Source organism: Capricornis sumatraensis, chromosome 4, assembly GCF_032405125.1.
Source record: "Capricornis sumatraensis isolate serow.1 chromosome 4, serow.2, whole genome shotgun sequence".
NCBI lineage: Eukaryota > Metazoa > Chordata > Mammalia > Artiodactyla > Bovidae > Capricornis > Capricornis sumatraensis.
Window position 1 is genome coordinate 68,051,421 of NC_091072.1, and position 24,523 is coordinate 68,075,943.

General features: G+C 46.3%; 1 protein-coding gene across 2 annotated transcripts; it reads left to right on the top strand.

Moving 5' to 3' along the window:
• The first annotated feature begins 4,486 nt into the window (after nt 1-4,486).
• Nucleotides 4,487-9,395, top strand: SOCS2 (suppressor of cytokine signaling 2). Of its 2 annotated transcripts, none has more exons than XM_068970921.1 (3): nt 4,487-4,600; nt 6,027-6,386; nt 7,994-9,395. In XM_068970921.1, exons 2-3 carry the CDS (start codon nt 6,248-6,250, stop codon nt 8,449-8,451), a joined length of 597 nt encoding a protein of 198 aa, XP_068827022.1. In that variant the 5' UTR covers nt 4,487-4,600; nt 6,027-6,247; the 3' UTR covers nt 8,452-9,395. The 2 variants fall into 2 exon arrangements, with proteins under 2 accessions (XP_068827022.1, XP_068827024.1); XM_068970923.1 differs by lacking the exon at nt 4,487-4,600 and adding an exon at nt 4,918-5,257.
• Nucleotides 9,396-24,523: the final 15,128 nt, after the last annotated feature.

Consider the following 24,523-nt stretch of genomic DNA (forward strand, 5'->3'; position numbering starts at 1 on the left):
CTTTATCATTTGCTAAATGCCAAAGCACTTTTCATAGATTATGTCATTTAATTTTCACAATAGCCCTATACGTTTCATTATCTCCATAAAAGGCTAAATAATTTGCCAAAAATAACACAGGCAGTCAGCAGTGGCAGAGCAAGGATTCATGCCTGGGCAGTTTAAAGTCAGTCAGTTTGCTGGAACTTCATTCATTCTACAATTACGTGGAATGCCTACTATGTGCTGGAAACTATTCAAGGAGATGAGATAAAAAGCTGTAAACAGTGCCAAACAGATACATGTCCTCATGAAGCTTACATTCTTGTGGGTGAGAAAGACAGGAAATCAGGCCAATGAATAAGACATAAACTAGGTTAGATAGTGATCAATGCAAGGGACAAAAGTAGAGCAGGAGGAAAGAGAGGTGGGAGGAGAGGTGGATTCTGAATAGGGTGATCAGTTAAGTCTCACTATGAAGGTGGCATTTAACAAAGATCTGAGGAAGTGAGGGAGCAAAGCATGCAGGTTATCTGGAGGAAGAGTGGTGGGAGCAGGAAACAGCCAAGACGAAGAGCCTGAGGAAGGAACCCAGGTAGCACGTTCTACCCATAGCAAGGCGTTCGCTGTGACTTGAGCGTTGTGATCGAGGAACAGAGCAGGAGGGGATGAGAGCAGAGAGGGGCCAGATCTTCCAGGGTCTTGTGAGTAGCTGTTAGGGCTTTGCCTTTTACTCTGGTGCAATGCAGTCATTTGGGGTAGAGCAGAGCGGGGAAGTGAGATGACTTAGTTTAATCAGGGCCTCTCTCACTGATTGGAGAGCCTTTTGTGGGAGGCTGCAGTAGCAAGCCAGGTAGAAATGAAGGTGCTTATCCCAGCCGCTTTCAGTCACGTCTGACTCTTTGTGACCCCATGGACTGTAGCCCACCAGGCTCCTCTGTCCATGGGATTCTCCAGGCAAGAATAGTGGCGTGGGTTGCCGTTTCCTTCTCCAGGGGATCTGCCCCACCCCGGGTGGAACCCGCGTCTCTTGTCTCCTGCATTGGCAAGTGGGTTCTTTGCCACTAGTGCCACCTGGGAAGCCCAGAAATGAAGGTGGCCTAGACTAATGAGTTGACTTATTAGAAAAAGCCCTGATGCTGGGAAAGACTGAAAGCAGGAGAAGGGGAAAATAGAGGATGAGATGGTTGGATGGCATCAGCAACTCAAAGGACCTGAGTTTGAGGAAACTCCGGGAAATGGTGAAGGACAAGGAAGCCTGGCCTGCTGCAGTCCATGGGGTTGCAAAGGATTGGACACGACTGAGCAACTGAACAAACACAGACTAATTCATGGGGGAGATGTGGCCAGTGTTTCCCTTCTGGGTTTATTGTGAAATCAAAGGACTAGTTGACACATGAGATGAGGGGTGTGTGAGGAGGATGGCTCTGGGGCTGCTGGCCTGAGCAGCTGAAGACTGAAATTGATGTTTTCAGAGATGGGGAAGAGTGCAGGAGGGATGGCTTTGTTTTTGTTTTATTTTTGAGGGGGTGAGGAGGGAAAGGGTTATTCAGGCTGCAGTTTGGGACCTATTAAACCAGAGATTCCGCTTAGACATCTAAAGGGTAGTGATGGGTGAGACCTGGGGTTCAGGAGGGCAGTCCCTCAGCTCTGCAAACTATACTCTACCCCCTGAAAGTAAGCGATGACACTCTCAAGCAGTTTTGGGAAAATGATGGCTGTATCAGAAACCCTGGAACAGTATTGCTGCTGCTGCTGCTAAGTCGCTTCAGTCGTGTCTGACTCTCTGCGACCACAGAGACGGCAGCCCACCAGGCTCTGTCATCCCTGGGATTCTCCAGGCAAGAACACTGGAGTGGGTTGCCATTTCCTTCTCCAATGCATGAAAGTGGAAAGTGAAAGTGAAGTCGCTCAGTCGTGTCCGACTCCTAGCGACCCCGTGGACTGCAGCCTACCAGGCTCCTCTGTCCATGGGATTTGCCAGGCAAGAGTACTGGAGTATTAAGTCAAATCTAAAGATTCACCCACATCCTGTCACCCTCCAAACAGCTGCTTTTATTTGGTCACATTCTGTTTTTGCCCACAGGCACACTTAACTTTATAATGTCAAAAGCATAGCATGGATACAATTACACATTCTACTTTTTTTTCACTTAACACAATCTCATAAATATTTTCCTAATGTGCGGTTCCTACGGCCAACAAAATGCTGGACATTGCTGAGACCTTTCAGAGATAGAAGTTAAAAATTCTACTTTAGTACAAAGCTTGGTGCTGCTACAGTTGGCACTGTGTTTACTGTAATCTTTGTGGACAATGACTCTGTAGAGGTGATTCTTGAGCTGGGCCCTGAATGATTACAGTCTGCCACGCACCCAGTCTGGGGAGGGGCATTTCAGGAAGCAGGGAGGGCATGTGCAAAGGTCCTTAGGAGGCTACAGGAAAACACAGTTAAAAAGAGCTGTTGGCAGATTCATTTCATCTGACAATAAAATGGAAATTATTTTATCTTTGCAAAATTAAAAAAAAATCTTTTTACACTACAGAAAAGTGGGTACACTTTTCCTCTGTGATTCTCTACCAAGGAAGGAGAAGTTAAATGGAATTATTTAGAGCACAATGAACCCTAGTAGAGGTAGTGGTTCATTAAGAGTTTCTGGGCCTCAGACCAGACACAAACTCCATTTGGAATCTTATTTGCTCATTCATCCCAATCCCTCGCGCAGAACTGGAATCCAGTCCTTTAATTTTATAGAAAAGGTCTAGGGTCCAAGGAGAGCAAGAGACATACAAACTTATCCATCTCTATTATAGAGGGTTCTAACTAGGGTTCAGTTAGCTCAGTCCTCCACAGTAGACTCTAAGAAACAAAACATGATTCGTCCACGCGACTGCATCGTTGACAAAACCCTCTTTTAGCTGGGAAATGCACGCCTCCCCTTCCTCTCCGGCTAATTTATCAATCATTTGCATAATTATTTACTCAAAAGCAGGAAAATTATTGAGAAAAACCTTTTGTCCACGACTCCCCAAGGCAGGGAACTGGCTTCTGTTTCCTCGCGGAGCCAGCAGGGGGGGGCACCAGGCAAGGTTTGTGAGTCGAGCCTTTCCCGCCTCCCCCCGCCCCACCCCACCCCCGCTCCCACCCCGCCCCGCCGCTTCCTCGCCCAACTTCCCCATAGCCGGCGCTTCAACTAAAAGTGGCCATTGACCTTTCAAGCTTTTGAATAGTGATGCAATAGAAGAGTATTTCAAAGAAAAATGGTTATCGAAATGTTGGATCCGGTTTTCCCATGAGTGTTTATGATTTTTTAAAAAGTAGGTCACATTTAAAGTAGGTCACATCTCGGGAGGAGACATGCAGGGAAGGAGATGAGTTTTAACTGAGGCCAGGTGGCCTCCAACCAGGTGGGAGGAGGTGAGGGTCCCTGGGCAGGAAAGAAGAGCTGGGGATCTTTCCGCATTCCCGGTCCCCCAGGCTCCGGTTCTGCGGGAAATCCCAGAGTTGAGCTCTCTCAGGCTGCGGACACGGAGGCGGGCGGGCCACGCGGACCACAGAGCGCGAGGATCTGAGTGTCCCCTCCACGATCGGCGCTGGTGAGCCGGGAGGGCCGCCGGGTGGCCGGAAGGAGACGGCGGAGCGGAGGGAAGGAGGGAGGAGCAGGGCCGGGCCGGTGCGGGAGACCGCGAGGAAGCCCGCCAGAGGGAGGGGACTGAGCGCGACCAGCGCAGCTTAACCAGCCGCCGCTCTCCGCCCGCTGGCAACCTTCTAGGACCCAGGCCCCGGGGACCGCCATCGGCCCACTCCCTTCGGCTCCTGGGCGTGGACCTGGAAGTGGGGGGTGGTCGAAGAGGGGGCTCCCTCACTCCACGAATGTGTCTTAGAGCGGGAGGGGCCATTTCCGAGGACCTCTAGTCTCTCCAACACCCCCTCTTCCAGATGTGCGGCCTGGAAGGTCGCCTAGAGAAGGCGCAGAAGGGGTGGGCAACACAACCCTCGGCGGCAGGCCTAGGGGCGAGCATGTCTGTTCATCGCTCGACCCCGGCGCACTGCCTGCACGGCTTGGAGACAGGCTGCCGCCGCGGAAACCGGCTCGGTGGTGGCCTGGGGCTTCTCTTGCGCGTCTCGGAGCACACCCAGGCATTGGGGGTCAGAGGAGGGCGAATTCCCAGGCATCCACCCCGACCGGGTCGGAACCGGAGCGCTCGGAGCCCGTCTCCCCCGAAGCCTGCGCAACTGCGCCGGAGTCTCTTTAAAGCAGTAGCGGGGGCCGCGGTCACGTGAGGTGGATTCCTGGAAAGTTCCTGGAAAGCGGCCTCCGCAGCCGCTGGGCGGGGCGCGCCGGGAGCGCGGACGGGGAGAGAGGCGGGGAGTGAGGGAGGCGCGTACGTCTGGGAAATCGCGCGCACACACCGCTCCCGGGACTGACGTTTAACTCTAGTCTCGCCGCCGCCGCCGCGGCTCGCGGGCCCTGGGCTTCCCCTGAAGCATGAGCCTCCTCGCCCGCCGCCACTGGCGCTGCGCGGGCCACAGACGGCGCGCGCCGGGGCCCCGGGTGCACGGCCTCAGGATCGCCTTTGCCTGCCACTGGGGCGCCGAAGGAGCTCGGGCCGGCAGCAGGTATCAGTCCGGGGAGCCCGAAGGCTCCGCCCCCACGAGGGCTGGGGAGGGCACTGGGGCGCGGCCGCCAGCGCCAGGCAGCCTGGGCTTCCGCAGTTTGGAGCCGCCGGGCTTGAGAGTCGGAACTGTGGCTCTGCCCGGAGGCTGGGAGCTACTGCCTGCTTTCTCCGGTTCTCTCCCGGCGTCTGGAAGTCTCCAGAGTTGTTTTTTTTTTTTTCTTCCCCCCTGTAAACTGCCATCCAGATTAATAATCCTTCTAATAACCTGATCTCCCGCTCCTCCCCACCCGCCTGCCTCCCTCCCTGACTCTTTCCTCCCTCCCTAGCCCCTTCTCATCTCCTTGGCTGCAGCCGGAGGGAACCCAGCAGCTGCCCCAGGTCGGGGGGCGGGGGCTGTCGGAGCCCGGAGGAGGTGTCTGAGCCCAGCGAGTCGAGGCAGTGGTCCCCAGGACTCACCTTTACTCTGCGCAGAGAACTCCGGACGCCTCCGCCGCTGAGCGCAGGGCTAGTCACCGCCTTGGGCATCTCGTTCCCAAATTAAAAAGTCAACCGGGAAAACGGGCAGACACCCCCTCCTCCCGGGCCCCTCCCGGCTCCCCCGCCCAGGGCGGGCTGGAGTCTGCCTGGTGTGGAGGCGGCCACGGCGGTCGAGGCCGAGGTAAGGGCTCGGCGTTGGTTGTCTAGCATGCCCCAGAGAGCTCTCAGCCGCGTGCTCGGCCTGGGCTCGGGTCACGGGTCGGAGCCCCCGCGAGGTCTGCGCGCTCGGGCAGATTCCTCGACAGCGCCCGCGGCGGCGGCAGCAGCAGCAGCAGCAGGAGCCGCCCGACCTCGGGAGCGGCAGCCTCGGCGGCCCCCCAACCCGTGCCCACCGGGCAGGGGAGCGAGGGAGCCTCTTCTGCGGGGTGGCCGCAGCTCCCGCACCTCCGAGTCCCGGACTGCCGGCTCTGCGGGGGGAGACCCGCGGCGCTCTAGGGCCGGTAACTAGGTTTGTGCCGGGGGCTTCCTCCGGGGCTCCTAGGGCTGTGCAGTGTGAGAAAGGAGTGCCAATTTGGGGACCTCGCCTGTTTCCTTTTCAAATTTCTGCTTGCCCATTTACCACCGTAGCCGCAGGTGACTCTTCGCTCTTCTTGTCTGCTAGTCTGCGATTTCAGAGAGCAGCCCTCGGCGGGAAATTGCCCGGTTCCCCACCCTCATCCTGTCGGCTCCCCCCGCCCCCCCAACGCCCCTTGTGTTTTGGATCCCTGCTGTGTCTCTCTGTCCTTTCTCTGGAACGGGCCAGGGCAGTAACTGGATGCTCGGGGTTAAATGGTGCAGGAGCACAGACGCGGAGGAGTCCCAGGGATTTTCCACATCCCTGCCTCTCCACCCTCACCCCGGCCGCAGGGGTCCAGTTCCGACTGACCCAACCCTCCACTTTCTCTTTGCAGGCGAACTGTGCGTGAACGCGCCTGCGGGGGATTTGGCCATCTGTGCACCGGAACCCCGGGAGGAAGAGCCCGCAGCGCCCCATCCCCACCCCTCCACCACCATTTCGGGGACCCCTCAGGGAGTGGTTTTGGGGTTCCCACTGACTTCTAAGAAGGACGCGTGCCCTTCTCCGACCCCAGCTCGGGCGGCCACCTGTCTTTGCCGCGGTGACCTTTCTCCCATGACCCTGCGGTGCCTCGAGTCCTCCGGGAATGGCGCGGAAGGGGCGCAGAGCCAGTGGGGGACCGCGGGGTCGGCGGAGGAGCCGTCCCCAGAGGCGGCGCGTCTGGCGAAGGCCCTGCGGGAACTCAGTCACACAGGTAGGGAGCGGACCCGTCGCGACGCGTGCGAGAAGGGGGCGCCTCCCCCGAGACGCGGATGGGGCTGGGCTGGCGAGGCTGGGATCCCCGCCGCGGGGCAGGCGGCTCGCGGAGGGGATGCCGCACGGCTCTGGATCCTTGGGAATGCGAAAGGAAAGTGGTTCCTGAGGGACTCCAAGGCCTAGAGGAGGGCAGAGCTCGAGGAGGGTTCCTTGGAAATCGACTCTTAGGGCGCTGGCACTTTAGCTATTTTCCGCGGCTGCTTGGGGGTCGGCACTCGGGCTCGGAACCTAGCCGGAGATAGTGACAGCGCCTTTCCTGTCCGCGGGTTGCGAGGGCAGCGAGTGGGCGCTGGGCTGCCAGCAGCTTCAGCTGCATCCGGCTCCTGGGCCCGGCAGCCGCTGCAGCCTGGAATCTTGGCAGCCAAGTTCAGGGACCGACAGATTGCCGGGCAGGCGACTGCCGCAAAGCCGGGAGGAGGGCGGACTGCGAAGCCCCAGGCGAGCCTAGGGCTGGTTTCTAGGGGCAGCCTTGCGCTTTGCGCGGCTCTCTGTTGTCTTTCGGCATCTGAAAGAAGACAAGATGGGAGCGGGGACGGGGGGTGTGGGGGAGGGAGGTTCTGGCAAACCTGCAAGCTTTCAAAATCGGGACCCTCAAAGGTTACGTTTGGGGCAGAGTTGAAGTTTTGGTAGAGGTAGGGGGGAGGGAATAGTTCTTCACTTGTGGTTCCGGTCTTTCCTTGCCGGCCAAGGGCTTTCCCTGCGCGCGAGGAACCGGCAGATTGCAGATCCCCGAGCAGTTTTTTTGAGGTAGGGGGTGGGGAGCATTGTTCAAACGTTTAATATGCAAGATGTCGCTAAGTCGCTTTTGAAAACGGAAAGGAAGATGGAACCGGCAGGTCGAATCGAGAATGCCAGGGAGACCAACGGTTGTGATTGGATTTGAATTAGGGCAAAGTCCAAGAGAGTTTATGGAAGACTGTAAACTTGAAGTACTAATTATCCATTGGGCTTTCTCTCCATTTCTCAATGGCTAAGGTAGTTGCAGTCAAAACAGCAGACAGAAGCTACTGTACTAGAACTGCTCTTCTAAAATAGCGGTGTTTTCCAGGGCTTTGAAAAGAGATATAGATTTGGAAAGGGTGGAGGTGGACACAACCAGCCAAAAAGTTGTTGCTTTTTATTTTGTTGCAATTAACTGAAGTTGGGTTTTCCATTTTTGTTTTAGGGCATGGATTTTCTAACTTCTGACTTATTTAATTTACATTAAATCTTTCATTTCACTTGAAAAGCATCATGCCTGCTCAGCCAGTGTGTCATATTACAACCATTCTTTTTTGTGTTAGAAAATCTTAAGAGAGTTCAAAGATCAGCTACAGAAAGTTACTTTTTAAAAAAGAAAGCTGGCTTGCAGTTTGTTCAGAAAATTAAACGGACCCACGTTTTCAGTAAATTTCTACAGAATGTATTTATGGTAGCTTATGGTAAACTTTCACACACTTCTTTTTATAGCTAGAACATTGTTGCCAAGTACTTGCTCTATTTTAAAAATTCTCTATAATAACTATTTAACCCTCTTTTCTTTTTCTTTTTGAACAAAAACCCCAGGTTGGTACTGGGGAAATATGACTGTTAATGAAGCCAAAGAGAAATTAAAAGAGGCACCAGAAGGAACTTTCTTGATTAGAGATAGTTCGCATTCAGACTACCTACTAACAATATCTGTTAAGACATCAGCTGGACCAACTAATCTTCGCATCGAATACCAAGATGGGAAATTTAGACTGGACTCTATCATATGTGTCAAGTCCAAGCTTAAACAATTTGACAGTGTGGTTCATCTGATCGACTACTATGTTCAGATGTGCAAGGATAAGCGGACAGGCCCAGAAGCCCCCCGGAACGGCACTGTTCACCTTTATCTGACCAAGCCACTCTACACATCAGCACCACCTCTGCAGCATCTCTGTAGACTCACCATTAACAAGTGTACCAGCACCATCTGGGGACTGCCTTTACCAACAAGACTAAAAGATTATTTGGAAGAATATAAATTCCAGGTATAAGTGTTTCTTTTTTTTCTAAACATGCCTCCTATAGAATATCTCCGAATGCAGCTATGTAAAAGAGAACCAAATCTTGAGTGACGGCTCTGGATAACTACGTGGAATTCTAAGACCAGCTGAAGTCAATCTGATTTAATTGTGTGGCAAGGTAGCTAGGTATTTAAAGTTTTCCTCACATGTTTTCAACTGAGGGATGCTTCCCTTCCTAAGGCTGACCAAGACCAGTTGATCCTTTTAAGTTAAGAATAAAGCATCCCAAGTAAAGGCTGAAGGAACATTTTCTCAGAACTCTGACTTTCTGAGGTTTGTTGGTGTTAGGTGAAAGGTCCCAGCACTGGTAGGAGAGAAAGAGCTCCACTTAGGAGTGCCGAAGAAGTGGGAGGAACGAAACTGACACAGGCTTAACTTCAGTTCTGTGTGCCTGGTGATCAGAGCCTATTTTAGGACATTTGATATTTTGCATTCTGATGTACTTAGGAGATTTGTTAAACAGATATGCTTGTGCGTATTTATCCTTCATTTTATGCAATTAACCAAACCAACCAAAAAAGGTGACCATGAAATCCTGTATTTGTCTTTTTACTACATGTATGAACTCTCTCGTGAATGAGTACTGTAGTAATCCTCTTCAAGGGAGCCTTATTTCAGAAATATTTCAAACTGGTGCAAATGGAAAAGACTTCTTTTCCTTTAAGGCTAAAGACAAGAATGTCATGCTATACAGGTGCAACTCAATCCCTGTTAATAAAACCGTGTAGATAGAGACATTTTACCCTTTGAAACAGCTGCGTCCCCAACCTGTTGCCATTGATTTTTTGGAAATGGCTTTAGGAATTTCCAAGTGGTTTAACCATAGACATTAGCAGTTGTCTCCCTTCTACCATGTAGAATACTTTGACTTAATTTTCTTCCAGATATAGGGGGATACATGCCTGCTTTTCAAAGTGTTTATTTACTGCTGTTACTATTTGATTAGAATGTATTAAATAAAGAAAAATGGACTTTCACAAGCTTCACTTATTACTTTGAATACACTTTCATGGTAATAGAGGGTTGCCATAAAAACTGACATCAAGTGAAATAAACAAATATTGAGCCAGAGGTAGAACGTTACTTGCCCGTCTCTAAAGTTATGGGTCACACTTGCCCTTTGCGTTTTGGAAAGCATGGTTTAGAAATTCCAAAGAGTTGCCAAGTGGCCTGGTCTTTTACAAGTTGAAAAGGCATAACACTAATGCCCTTTGTGTTTCCAAAATACCTGGTTTAGAGACTACGAAATCGTGACACATACTCTTGTAGGTTGAAGAGGCACCATACAAAATACAAAATAAAAGTTTTACAGACTTTTTTTTGCCACCCAGTCTCACGACTGTTGCAAATGCATCATTTTTCTGGACTCCAGACATGATTCATGTTGCCACCTCTGAAAAAAAAAATGTCCTGCGTAATTGCATACTATAGTGTGTCAGTGGGAAGGTGAGCCTAGTATGTCATGTGTGTGCCCCAAGTGAATTAGCACATCAGATATAGATTAGAGTAAAACCTGCTTATCACATATCATAAAAATAGGAATATTTTCATAAGCTCTTAAAAACCGGTTTTGTGACTGGAAGGAAAGCAACTATGCATGTCCAAACAGCAGAGCCAAGCACAAAAGATTGCTAGGTGCGCCTTAGGAAGGATTTATTTGTGGTCTAAATTTTACAGAAGAGCTAGAATTTGAGTATCTGGTCTCTGATCTCATTAGGATGTTCAGGATCTGTGCTTTCTGTATCCTCTTTTTCCACTGACAACAATTGTGTCGTGTGGTATGTTTGACTTTGCTGGCAAACCTTTTACGTGATCAGTGCCAAGGGAATTTGTGAAATTTCTTCAAGGTCTTTTTCATTTCTGCTCTCATTGTTTCAAACGCTCTGCTACTTCTCTGTCACTGAGAGTTGGATACATAGTCGGGTGTGAGTACCTGTGGCATTGTGGCAAGTTCTTGATGGCTAACTAGATGATGAGCAAACCAGAGGACAGCAGACATCTCTGGGCTAGGCTGTGGCATCCTTATCACCTTATGTTTCAATTTTCCCTATTCCCAGTAAGTTGATAAGCATCAGGAAACAGCCCCCACCTTTTCTGCTTGTTTTGTTTTGCTGTGTGTATTCATCACTGGCGCCATTGATGTATTGAGGTTATTCCTGTGTGCCAGATGCTTGCTCAGCACTTTCTATGTATTATCTCACTGAATCTTTACACTGAGCAAAGTACAGTGTTTATAGGAGGTACACCTTCTAATTTGTGAGTGAGGAGGCCTTCCAGGAATATCCTAGTCATTTTTATTCCTGGAGAGGAATTACAAAGAGCAAATTGCTACTATTTCTACATTGATCCAGATGAACAAGTTAGAGCAGGCTATAAAAGAAGCCCTCAGCCTTTTTGCTGCTGCCTTAACTGAAAAAGTATAGGTATCTTAATTAGCATTGTTCTCTGTGGGGTTCGAGTCAGCTTGACCTAGTGGGTTTTTTTCCTAGTGTGCCGATAGGTCAGGAGGGGGTTAACTTTTTACTTGGTGACTGGTAAATAATGCCATATACCAATTATTACTTACCCCATTTTTACATATTGGTCAACAAAAAAGTTAAGGTTGTATGCTTATCCTCACAGAATCAGAAAAAATATACAGTGTTTTCTTCCTATGAAGGGTGATTTGAAGCATCAGTAAGGGTTTATATTATTGTCATTGTTGAAGAAAACGATATACAGGACTGATAGAGTTTCATGGACTTAAAATATTTTAATGCAAGTTTCCATTCTGAGCAGAGTTGAGGTGGTGGAGGTTTTCCTTCCATGTCAGTGGGCACTGGGGACTGCTTTTTAGGGACTTGGAGCTTTTTAAAAGGGCTTTGGGCAGCGGAGAAAAGGCAGTTCAGCTTATGAGCTGAGAGGTCTTTTCTGGCGTGTCAGTAAGAAACTCTTGACTTCATAGCAATTATGTAATCCAAATAGGTAACAGAATGGGACGGTTGTTTGGGAGTGTTTATTTTCTTGGGAAGGATTTTCTCTGCTTTTAGAAAATTGTACCCCGGGAGGAGGGTAGGAGGCAGACACGTCATCAAATAATCCATGGGCTGGAATGTCCTGGGACCAGGCCGTGCCCTTCTCCGCTGAGGGTTTAGGCCCAGGGGAGTGGGGGTTGAATGGCTGTGGTGACATCTAACAGCTGGGCTGAGGCTTCTCCTGCATCTGAGAGGTTGTTTCTCGCCTTTGGAACAAAAAAGTGTTGTCGTTCATTCTAGGCCTTTCATTAACTAAGTGGCCCTGGTTTCTCCTCTCCCAGTGTTTTCACTTCCTAGAATAAAGCTTGAAACCACTTTTCAGATGAAATAGTTGAGTTGTGTCATTTTGCTGAGGCGGCCACCCAGCCCTGGGGCCGTCGGGAGATTTGTGTGCACACATGCACAGAGACACATACCATCCACCCAGCAAGTCAAGGGTGGAGTCCACACTGGCACACAGATGTTTTCATCTCAGGTTTGGTATTTATAAGAGCAGCACCCTGCTACCCTGGGTTTCAGTAGTCAGTACTTTTCTTTGGCGACTGTCACCCCTACAGTTCTTTAAACCTTGGGTTTTTCTTTGAGATTTAGGCAGCCAGCCTTGGGAAGACTCTGGGGGAGTAATTTCCAGGTCTTGACTTCTTCCACCGGAAGAACTGGTTTCTGCTGGTTTCCACGATGTCTTGATTCTCATCAGAGTTTTGCACTGATTTTTATCTCCACGTTTCTAATCTACTTGCTGGTTTAAAGTCGAAACCCTGCCATCCATGCTGTTTTGTGACCTCATTTTTGCCTCTGCCAGAGGTGACTCACGCCCAGTAGCTGGCGATGCCCGGTGGCTGCCTACCCTCCAAGCCTCACCAAGGGAGCCATCCTTTCTTTTGCCTGCTCGTGGCCCTAATGGCTCAGTTCATTCTTGCCTCACTTTCCCTCTTTTGTATCGTGAAGTTGCCCTGTTTGCTCATCAGATCCAGCCCTGCTGGCCAGATTATGTAAATTCCAATGAAAACAGCTAAGTACCTTCTCTTGAGTAATTGAGTGATTTAGAATCCGGAACGTGAAAGCTGTCTCTTCATCTCATTCTTTGCTTCCTTTCGGGTTTTGAAACAAGTAGCCAGCCCCGAATGCCACATTTTGGCATGTGCACGTGTCTTATCTTTTTATGTGAAGTATCAGGAGCTGTTTCTTCACTAAGTTGCCCTTCATTTGAATGGAAGGGCAATGCCTGCCATTCCACACCTTCTGGGTTTCTCTTCATAAAAATGATTTTGTGATAGTTTCGTTTCACTCTCCTAGGTAGACATGGTTTTCTTGTATTCTCATCTTCGCATATTTTTGATATTTCTAATTTTTTCCCCTATGTGGCTTGAGTTCAGGTTTCTTTAACTTTATTACTAAAGTAAAGTAACAGCTGTTGCCACAGTAGCTTCTTAAAAGCCCGAGAGTCCCAAACGGCTAGATAGTATTTCTGCTGAAATCATGGAGCAAAACTATATATTCTTCTTACCCCTTTGGGAACTTTGTCAACGAGAGAGGCTGGATCACAGGAGTGTTGTCACAGAGAAGGGGTCACGTCAATAAATATCTGCAGCGCCATAAAGATAAAACTGCTTTCATAGGCAGCCCTCAGAGTTTCATCCTTAACATAGGAACTCTGACTTGCCCTAGAGATCAGGAGCATATTCTGTGGAGTGTTATTACACATGTGCTGCCTCTGTTAGAAACAGAGGGAAGGGGAAAGCCAGCCAGAGTCCTAGTGAGAGGGAAGGAAATATTGCCAGCTGCCTTTCTCTTCTGTCTAAGCATACATACCACCCAAGGAGCCCCTTTCCTATGGCAGAGAGAGTGAGGCTTCATCACAGAACACCATAACATTTATAGCTCCCCAGTTTCCAACCATGTTAAGATAAAAAACTTATATTTTGCTAAACGGTTTTTCCTTCTGTTAGTTTGGTATGCTTTTTCCTGTTTAGGTTTTGGTCCAGAGAGCTGCTGTGATCTTAAACATTCAGAAAAATATTTTCCATGTTTATTTCTACCCAGAGGAGTTGTCTGATTTCCCATTTTAACCTGCTGTCTGCCATCTTTTTAAAAGTTGAAATATAGTTCATGTCCAATGTTATGTTAGTTTTAGGTGTACAGCATAGTAATTTGACGTTTGAATACATTCTGAAATGATCACCCCAAGTCTAGTGGCCATGTCCCCATACAAAGTCATTAGAGTGCTATTGCCTGTTTTCCTTGTGCCCCATCTTACATCCCCTTGACTTATTTTAAAACTTGAAGTTTGTAGCATTTAATTCCCTTCAGCAGTCCTGCCCGTCTCCCTTCACCTGTTTGTTCTCTATATCGATAAGTCTATTTTCATTTTTTGTCTTTTATTTTTGGATTCCAAATATAAGTGAGGTCATATGGCATTTTTCTCTGACTTATTTCACTTGGCATTATACCCTCAAGGTCTATCCGTGTCACAAATGGCAGGATTTAATTCTTCTTTTTTTAATGGCTGAGGAGTATTCCCTTGTATGTTTATATACCATATCTTTACCCATTCATCTGTGGGGTGGACACTTAGGTTGCTTCCATATCTTGGCTGTTGTAAATATACTGCAATGAACATGCAGACGCTCATATCTTTTCAGTTTAGTTTTTTGTTTTCTTTAGATAAATGACCAGGAGTGGAATTGCTGAATTGTATGCTAGTTGTAATTTTTTCAGCAATGTCCATACTATTTTCCAAACTAGCCAGTTGTGAAATGCACAGTGCAGCATTTTACATTCCCACCAACAGTGCATAAAGGCTCTTTACTTCATCCACATCCTTGCTAACATGTTATTTGTTGTATTTTTTGATGATGGCCAGTCTGACAGGTATGAGGTGAGATCTGGATTTGCAGTTCCCTCATGACTAATAATGTTGAGCATCTTTTCATGTGCCTGTTCCCCATCTCTCTGTCTTCTTTAGAAAAGTATCTGTTCAGGTCCTCTGCCCATTTCCCCCTCTGCCATTTGATGAACTTGATCCTTCTTAGATTTCCAACAGAGCTTCTTTTGCCTCATCTCTATTTCCAGGTGTGGCCATTAATTCTATATTTGATCAGAAAGTATGTTTATATTTTTCCATATTTGTTTAGGGCATCTGCTCAGTTTTCTGGTGGAAAAAGGGGCAGAGAAAATGGGGATAACTGAAGCCCATCAACACATCTGTAGCAGTTTCACCTTCCTCTCCACTGTCTCCTTTGCTAGAACCCCTGACAGAAAAGTCAACTGTTCTCTCATCTTATTTCTCTGCTTAGGGATTCTGTGAGTTCAACTATGGGTATGTCATTCGTAGACCAAAATCATCCCTGGTGGAGCATTTACACCACAGAAATTGGCAGACGCTGGAAATTAAAGCTTTTTACCTCTCCTGATTTAACAACACACCACTGATTAGGTGTGTTAATTGCGACCTCATAGAGTAAGATCAGTTTATTTGTATTCTTTGTATTAAGCTGAGCATTTAGAGCAGAATAGGAAATGAACAGTTTGGGGAATAAAATTTTTTCATAGGTATGTGTGCCAATCTTATATTGGAATACACTGCCTACTGCTGGTAGATCTGCCAGTCTCTTGATCCAGGGTCTTTATCTAGTGACACGATAATATTTGCGGACATCCTTTCAGAGTTTATGAGTAGGGAAGGATAGGGCATTCTCAAAGCCGCATGACCAGGCTGTATAGTAACTTTTGTTAGCTTTAACAGATCAGGGTCTCTCTTTGTTTCTAGCATCATTCATTCTTTCGGTCATTTCATTATTTAATTTCCTTCTTCCTTTCCTCTCTCCCTGCCTCCTCCTCTGCATTCCTGGGTAACTCTTCTGTATTTTCCTGCCAACATGTGTTAAGTGCCCGCTGTATTATTTGCCAGAAATACAAAAGAGTTAAAAAAAAAAAAAAAAGAGGTCTTGCATCACAGGATTTCTTATAGCTTAAGGGAAGGGTTGAGGGAAGAGGAACTAACATGTATTAAACCATCAAATATGTTTTCTGCCTTATATTGTATGTATTGCTATCCCATTTAACCCTCCCAACAGACTGGTAAGGTATGTATTTCCCCATTTATTGAAAATGAAACTGAGGCTTGGAGAGAGAGAGAATATCCTGGCCAGTAAATGGGGAAGTGATGGTTCAAACCCAGGATTTTGCTGGACTCTGAAGCCGGTTCTGCCTCTCAGGAGACCATGTTGTATAAACTCTTTAACTACATGAACAATTTACTGTGAAACACCATGATAAAGGCAGTAATAGTTAATTGTGGACCAGGTGCCATCAACCTGCTTTGGAGGGTTAGAGACGACCTTGGAGGAAGGTACCTTGTGTGAGTATTAAAGGGTGGAAAGGAGGGACTTCCCTGCTGGTCCAGTGGCTAAGACTCCATGCTTCCAATGCAGGGGGCCAGGGTTTGATCCCGGTCTGGAAACTAGATTCCATATGCTGCAACTAAAGACCCTGCAACTAAGACCTGGCACAGCCAAATAAATAAATATTAGGGGGAAGAAAAACCAAACCCCGAAAACTATGAAAGTGGAAAGGAGTCTTTAGACCCCTTGGTGAGGAAGGTCTTTCTCCCAAAAGGTTCAAGAGGGGGTAGAGGTGAGTTGGTCAGATCTTGTAGGCTTTGCTGAGATGCTCAGATTTTATCTGGAGGGCAGTGGACAAAAGCTTTTTAAATGGGGGAGTAACCAAACTAGGTTTGTGTTTTGTATGATCCCTCTGGAGGGGCCCTTTGGAAATGACTTGGAACAAAGCTAGAGTGGACTTAAGGAGACATCTGAGATGTGGCGGGATGGGAAGGAGGCAGGGCTTGGGAGAGGATTAGGGGGAGGGTGCAGACATTGACTCCCTTTCCTTGTCTGCAGACTCACATTTGCCCTTGATTTGGGACCTTGGGGTCCCCCAAATGCATGCTTCCATTTGAAGGCCAGCTTCCACGCCAGGCAGGCTGAGGTAAGTGACAGATTTGCATTGTCAGGAAAGGATGGTGTGATGCTATAGTGTAAGAACCTTGAACTAGCACTTGTAAAACTTAGGGTCCACTTCTGGTTGTTTGGGCTTCCCTGGTGGCTCAGAGGTTAAAGCGTCTGCCTCCAATGCAGGAGACCTGGGTTTGATTCCTGGGTTGGGAAGATCCCCTGGAGAAGGAAATGGCAACCCACTCCAGTACTCTTACCTAGGGAATCCCATGGACAGAGGAACATGGTAGGCTACAGTCCACGGGGTCGCAAAGAGTCGGACACGACTGAGCGACTTCACTTCACTTTCTGGTTGTTTGACCTTGGGTTGGATACTGAATCTCTTTAGAGCCTCTTGGTGGCTTCATGCTGTTTGATTGCTTTGGCTGAAGTACCCAAATGCCCAGATGGGCAGCAATCTCTCTCCCATTGGGGTGGGAGTGGCCTGAGGTGGGGCAAGCCCCACCTTCCTATGGAGTCTGTTTCGACTTAAATTGTAGTGTAGATTTTGCCTCTGCGCCATAATATATTTTCATTTATTAAAAAAATAGTAACACCCTCTTAACTCTGCACTTGTCACAACTGGAGTCAGTTGACTCCATTTTTATCCTAGTTAGAAGCATTTTGTGTTTTCTCTTGGCTGTGGATCTTTGCATGTGCGTGCGTGCTAAGACGCTTCATTCGTGTTCCGACTCTCTGCGACACTATGGACCATAGTCTGCTAGGTCCATGGGGCTGTCCAGGCAAGAATACTGGAGTGGGTTGGCATGCCCTCCTCTGGATCTTTGCACACTATATAATCATAGAGTTTGGACTTGGGTTTTTAGATCTTGATGGAGAGACAGGAGTTTGATGTGTGTCAGCCACTATCACAGTAACCTTCTGGGTGAATTTTCATTGTTAAGGGACCTGGAGGTCTGCCTGTGCTCTGCTTTCCGGCCAACATAATACATGCGCTCCCAGAAAGTCGTGGTCTGAGGATGTGCTTTCACAAGTCATTTTTCCCACTTACATAGATTTTGGCGTTCCAATTGATCCTTAATGGAGGAGGAAGTCATTGACTTTTATGATTCCTTTTCTCCGTCAAACAATGTATTAAAAGGAAAGAAAGAAATTGGCAAAGTATGAAGGAAATTTTTGGACTCACTGGTTTAATGACAAGAATCTTGGAGCATGAATAATCCTGCTCCAATCTATTAATATTATTGTGCCTATTTGGACTTTCCCAGATCTGTTTTAAAGTGGGGAACACCTCTGGTCTTGAAAGTCTAGGAGGGCAAGAGTGTGCAGAAGTCACTGGCAGGAGTTCAGCGCTGAGCCTATTCATGGCTGAAAGCTCCAATGAGATCCAGTTTGAAGCTGCATTGGGTAGCCATGAGATTTGTTATGTTCAGGGCAGGACAGTAAGGCAGGCTTTTTATAACCAGCCAGCCCTTGGGCTTCCAGGGGACTGGGAAAAGCTAGAACATTTAGTAATACCAGGTATTGCATCTGACACTTTACAGGTGTGACCTCAGTTAGTGCTCCCAGCAAAGCTTTGAAGTAGATTCTGTTTTTATCTCCTCTTTAGAGATAAGAGGATTGACAGGTTGATTTAAGAGGCAGAACTGATATTTGAACTCAGGCCCATCTAATTCCCAAATCCATGCTTTTATTCACTCTTCTCTCCTTTTTCTCAGTAAGCTTACAATGCTTTTAAGTTCTGAGGCCTGCAGCCAGAATGTATGTCAATGATGTATGCTAAGCCATATACCTTTTAGTTATATGTAGTTAATATTAAGAGTGCTATGACTTTGCCCGATTTGTAATGATAGCATTATTAGGACTTTGATTTCAGGCTTCCCTGATAGCTCAGTTGGTAAAGAATCCACCTGCAATGCAGGAGACTCCAGTTCAATTCCTGGGTTGGGAAGATCCCCTGGAGAAGGGATAGGCTACCCAGTCCAGTATCCTTGGGCTTTACTGGTGGCTCAGCTGGTAAAGAATCTGCCTGCAGTGCGGGAGACCTGGGTTGATCCCTGGGTTGGGAAGATCCCCTGGAGAAGGGAAAGGCTACCCACTTCAGTATTCTGGCCTGGAGAATTTCATAGACTGTATAGTCCATGGGGTCTCAAAGAGTTGGACATGACTGAGCAACTTTCACTTTTACTTTCAGGACTTTGATTTTAGAAGTAACAAAAGATCTTCGGGGCCCTGGGCATCCATATTAGGAGGATCCTTTACATCCAGATTTATACTCCTCTCTTCCTCTAATCTCCTTTAGGGCTCTTTCCAGGGCAACCATAACACACCATCTCTTCCCTATTACCCTTTTCCTTTCTCTGGAGGTAAATTATAGAAATAATGTGTCAGTCATCATAAACTAGGTTATGCTGCAAAACAAACAACCCCAAATTTTCCTAGGCTTAAAACAACAAAGATTTGCTTCTTAACACAGATTTCTCTGCTCATACATGTGTCACCAGAGCAACTCTTCTCTTAGTCATTCCGGAACCAAGGCTGGCAAAGCTGCCGCCTCCTCAAACGTGGCGGAGGCTAGTGGGAAAGGAGACTCTGAGAATGTCCTGTTAGCATTTAAATGCTGTCACTTCTACTCTCCGTTCATTGGCCAGAACTCTGCAGAGTGGAGCCACCCAACCACAAGGGGGCCAGGCAGTCCAGTCCTCCTCTGTGGTACAGGGAGGAAAACAGACGAATTTGGTGAGCAGCAGTAATAACCACCTCATGCTGTGTATACCTTGCTTCTTTTCTCTTCTCCCTGGCTTGACTCATTTGACCTCAGGTAAACTTTATAGGACACACATAACCTCCTTAACTTGATTCCTCCTTCCTCTTTGTCTTCCAAAACAAGTGCTGCAAAAATAAGTTTTCTCTTTCCTTTGTGTGAGCAAGCATTTGTGGACCAAAAGGAAAGGTCTTAAATCCATATAATTGAAGTGAAATTATACACATTAAAAGCTAGGTGCAAACTACTATACATACAATAAACAGACAACAAAGATTTACTGAATAGGGAATTACACTCAATATCTTGTAACAACTTACAATGCAATATAATATGCAAAAAAAAAAAAAAAAAAGCCCAAATAAAAACCCAACCCTGAATCACTATGCTGTACACTTGAACCTAATGAAAATTAGTCTGTGTGCTGTGCTGTGCTCAGTCATGTCTGACTCTTTGCAACCACATGGTCCGTAGCTCACCAGGCTCCTCTGTCCATGGGATTTTCCAGGCAAGAACACTGGAGTGGTCGCCATTTCCTCCTCCAGGGGATCTTCCTGTCCCGGGGATGGAAACCACATCTCTTGCGTCTCCTGCATTGGCAAGCATATTCTTTACCACTGCACCATTTGGAAAGCTCAAATTTACTTCAATTAAAAAAAAAAAGCTAGGGCTACTATGTGTTGCTGCTGAAATAACCAGCAGTTATTTTCTGAACTTCCCCCAGTATCTCTCCGGGCTTTCTCACTCTGCTAAAACTAAACTTGTCTTTCTTCTAATGTTAATATTCACGGTAAATAATATTCACATTCACTTCTGATTACCCTTTTGCTTAATTGGTAATATTGGATGAGTACTGAATAGTATTATTTTCTACCAATTTTCAGTTAAACATGGAGTCACTGTGGCACGTTACAAATCAAATGTTAACTGGCTTCTGAGGGAAATTGTATTCTAAATTCCAGACAACTGGTTTGCAAACCTTGCTTTAGAAGGCAACCTATTTCTAGGTTGAGGTCTTTTTATGTAGCATATTTGTGTATAATCAGAATACCAGAACTGCTGTTTTAATGGACAATTATCTTCTACTGCATTCATGGATGATCTTTGAAAGAATCAGAATATGTGACACGTCCTTAACGCAAACTTTATTAGCACAATATTTTCTTTTATATTCTGTTTCATATCTTCTCCGTTAACCCATATTAGGAACAGTAATCTTTGCCTGCTCCCTCCTCATATTTGTCTTGTCATTTATTTGATCATTCATTCACTGCATCATTCAACAAATACTTACTGAGTATCTACACGTGCCAGGCAGGAGGCAAGGTCCTGGAGAAAGTTCAGTCTCCACCCTCAGGGAAATTGTGGGTATTGGGGACACACACATGCCAGCAATTAGAATACAATACAGTAATCAATATAAAGAGTATGTATTGATACAAAGATTAGTGGAAGCTGAGATGAAACACCTGGGTCTGCTTGAAGATGTCAGGAAGGCATCAGAGAGGAGCTGGCTTTTGACCTGGCACTTAAGAAGTTAGCCTGCCTGACAAAGAGGTCGAAGGAGTTCCTAGGGGAGAAAGGACCATTGTGGGTGGAGCTTCAAATGCAAAAGAGACAATCCAGGTGGGGGTAAGCCTGAGTTGGTGAATAGAGAACTAACCTAGGGCTTTTCCTTCCTTTCAGAAAAGTTTATATTTTACTTGGGAAACATGGGAACCATTGAAAACTTTTGAACAGAATGACAGCATCAGGTTTGAGGCAATGAGGAGGCTGATCTCGATGGGCATGACCCTAGATTAGGGCTTCTTATTCCAACCTTGGACTTGCAAGAAATCCATGGATAGAAAGCTTGGGATAACACTGTCACTAACCTCTAACTGAAATTGGATATTTTTTTTCAAATACAAATCTGGGCAACAGATCACAGTAGAATTAGTAGAAGATGTGAGTTTATCACCAACAGAAATAAGGTATTTTGACACAATAATACAGCTGTTGCAAATATCTCAAAATATCCTTTGCACTTTTCACTAAACAAATACTACTGTAACTGTTAGACCCACAACTACATCATGTCATTTAATGAATTAATAAAGAATTATGTATATTATTGGGGGTTCCCTGGTGGTTCATATGGTAAAGAATCTGCCTGCAATGTAGGAGACCCAGGTTTGATACCTGGGTAGGGAAGATCCCCTGGAGAAAGGGATGGCTACCCACTCCACTATTCTTGCCTGGAGAATTCCATGGACAGGGGAGCCTAATGGGCTACAGTCCATGGGGTTGCAAAGAGTTGGGCAGAACTTAAGCATAATTTAACATACACATTTTTAATAGAATTCAGCTTTTGTGATTTGTGTTTAATTTCATAATGTAAACACAGTATTCTGAGGTGGAGTCCACAGTCTTTGCTGAACTGCTGAAGGGATCAGAAAAGGTCAAAACTCACACACCAGGGGAAGGTGACTGTGGGGAGGTCATTGCAGCCTCAGGCAGTGGTGAGGAGGTGGTGAAGGGGGAGAATTTGTGGGAGATTCTGGAGACAGAGTGAACTTTATTTGAGACATAAAGCAGAGGGACAGATCTGCACGTACCTACATTCCCCATGAGGTTTCTGGCTATAGCAGGATGCTTCTTATGGCTTATTACCTGCCACTTCCTTCCCACTACTATGGTTTTGTAGCTCTTATACTTTTACCAAAGTCCACATGCAGCATGGTTCAAAAAGCCAAGGAGTATGGAAAGACAGAAGGAAAAACAACCATCCCTTGCTCCCCTCCTCTCCGCCTGCCAGCCTCACAGTTTTTTGAACTCTTAAAGTGGTATCTTCTCTAGCTAGATGGCAAATTCTGTGTTGGTAGTGCCTTTTAATTCCCACTATGTTTTTCATTTTAGGTGTTGAATAAATGACTGATAGATTCCAAAGGCACTTTCTGTTTCAAGGTCACTGCGTACATCAGGGATACCATACTCTAGTTATAGAAGTTATACCAACAGTGACACTCTAGGAAATGGTTCTTTCCCCTCAATTCCCATGTTTTCTGTCATTTTTCTTCACACACACACCTGTGTGTGTGTGTGCAAATAAAAATTCCATTTACCTAGGCTTTTTTCTTTTTGTGAAAGTGAGTTTAGCATGCTGATGGGTTAAATAATCCTATGTAATCATAAGCCAGAAATTGAGAAGGTGGATTTGAAATTTCCACCCATTACTTTTTTGGCGGGGGCGGGGGGGTGTTACTTTCTTGGTGTGTGTGTGTGTGTGTGTGTGTGTGTGTGTGTGTGTGCATGTGCACACGTGCGATCAGTCATCTGACTCTTTTCGACCCTATGGACTGTAGTCCACCAGTCCATGGGATTTTCCAGGCAGGAATACTGGAGTGGGTTGCCATTTCCTCCTCCAGGGGATATTCTTGCCCCAGGGATCGAACCCATGTCTCCTGGGTCTCCTGCACTGGCAGGTAGATCTTTACTGACCACCGCCCCTCAGGAAGCCCATTACTCTCTTGATGGCAGTGGTTAATTTCAGTGTTGTTGCCCAAGTTTAGCCTACAGATGGAGTTGCCACTGAGCCCTTTGATTGGCTGGCTGAAATTCCTTGCCATGCTTCTTGTGAGGTCCAGGAATGTATAGTTTTGTGGTCTGATATATTTTGATGGTTGCCAGATAAAATTGATGTCTGGCACTTTTTCTAGGAAAAACACATTTAGACATTTCCAAGTTGATTTGTAGGAACTTAGTGTTATTAGAATTTTGTGGCAGAACTTTTTCTCAAGTGGCAGAAGAAATAAAAGAACTTCAGTTCTGAGGGCTGTTAACAGCACCTTCCATTTAGTGCCAAGGCTGAGAAGGCTGACAAAGTAATGAATTGTTAATATGGATTTATGACAAAAATCAGCAAGTATCTAGACTTTTAGGAGTTACCAATATCATAAAATACATTTTTAGCTACTGACACTAGATTAGCTCCCAAACTTTTTAAAAAAGGCACGTTTCCCCCTTATTTTCTAATAACATTTCTCAATTCAGTAACCAGAAAGACTACTCTTAGGTTAAACCTTGAGATTTGATTCCTGTTTACTGTTCTTGCTGTTTTATTGAGGGGAGAGAAAAAAGGCTTGGGAGAAATGGACTGCAGAAAAGTTAGCTTCCCAAGTTACAGGTGAGAATCATGGTCATTTATATTCTAAATATTTGAAGAACAAGTTAAAGATTGTTTGTGAACAAATGAGATTACTAAGTAATATAATGAGTTAACTCTTTAAATTTACTGGCTTCGCCCTTAAACACTAACTGGCCAGATAACAAGTTTTTACTTATTGGCACTGAAGTTAAGCCTCAGAATACTTAAAGCAAAATGACCATTTTTCAAAAACTGCTTTACTGAAATATAATTTTAGTGGAGTAACATTTTAGATTTAGAAGAAATATATAAGCCACAGAACTTCGAACCCAACATTTCCAAAAGACATTTAATGAGCAGGTTAATGGAACACCAGAAGAGAGGACTTTTATGGTTAATCAAGGCGGTAAATAACCAACACTCATTTGGGGAGACTGGGCACAGTTGACTTTGATTTAGGCATAAGACTAGAAACGAAATAGCCCGGCTGGATATTTCTAGGAACTAGTTAAGGGAGAAAAAGACAGGAATGAGGGCAGGAAAGTATGTCTCTTTGCCTGAGGAGGAATTTCACTTACGAGAGTTTCTGCTCTTTCTACTTGAGACTTTTCAAACGGAATTGCTACAGGGGCTGGCTCTAAAGTCTGCGACGTGCACACGGTCTGTCGACAGGGAAGTGATCCTGGCGCCACTGGGTGATGTAGAAAAAGTTCTTTGTGTGTAGCCGGCTGCAATTGCGGAGCCCAATCGGCTGCGGCCGGGGAGCTCCTCCCAGACGCGTCCGGGCGCCGCTCGCTTGGGGCTCCTGGACCTCCTGTAACGCAGCGTCGGAAGAAAGATGTTTAGAAACTGACCGACGTCAACGTGTTTCGTAATGGAAACACCCCAGATGACTGTGGTATGGAGAGTAAACGACGGTGTTGAACATTCCGCTGTGTAAGCTAATGGGTTAACATCCATTCACGTAGGCTTAGTTATCCTGGTACAGACGAGAAGAACGTGATTAGGCAAAGTGGCTTTCGATGACTGTCCCATAAAAAAGCATAGTTCTGTTTCTGTTCATGTAGGTTTCGTATAAGCTTTATTATTAGCTAGTCTTTCAGTTATTCTAAAAGAAATAATGTAGTTATTGTCATGGTTAGAAATAGAATCTGTTCAGAAGGGTATGAAGTGAAAAGTAAAA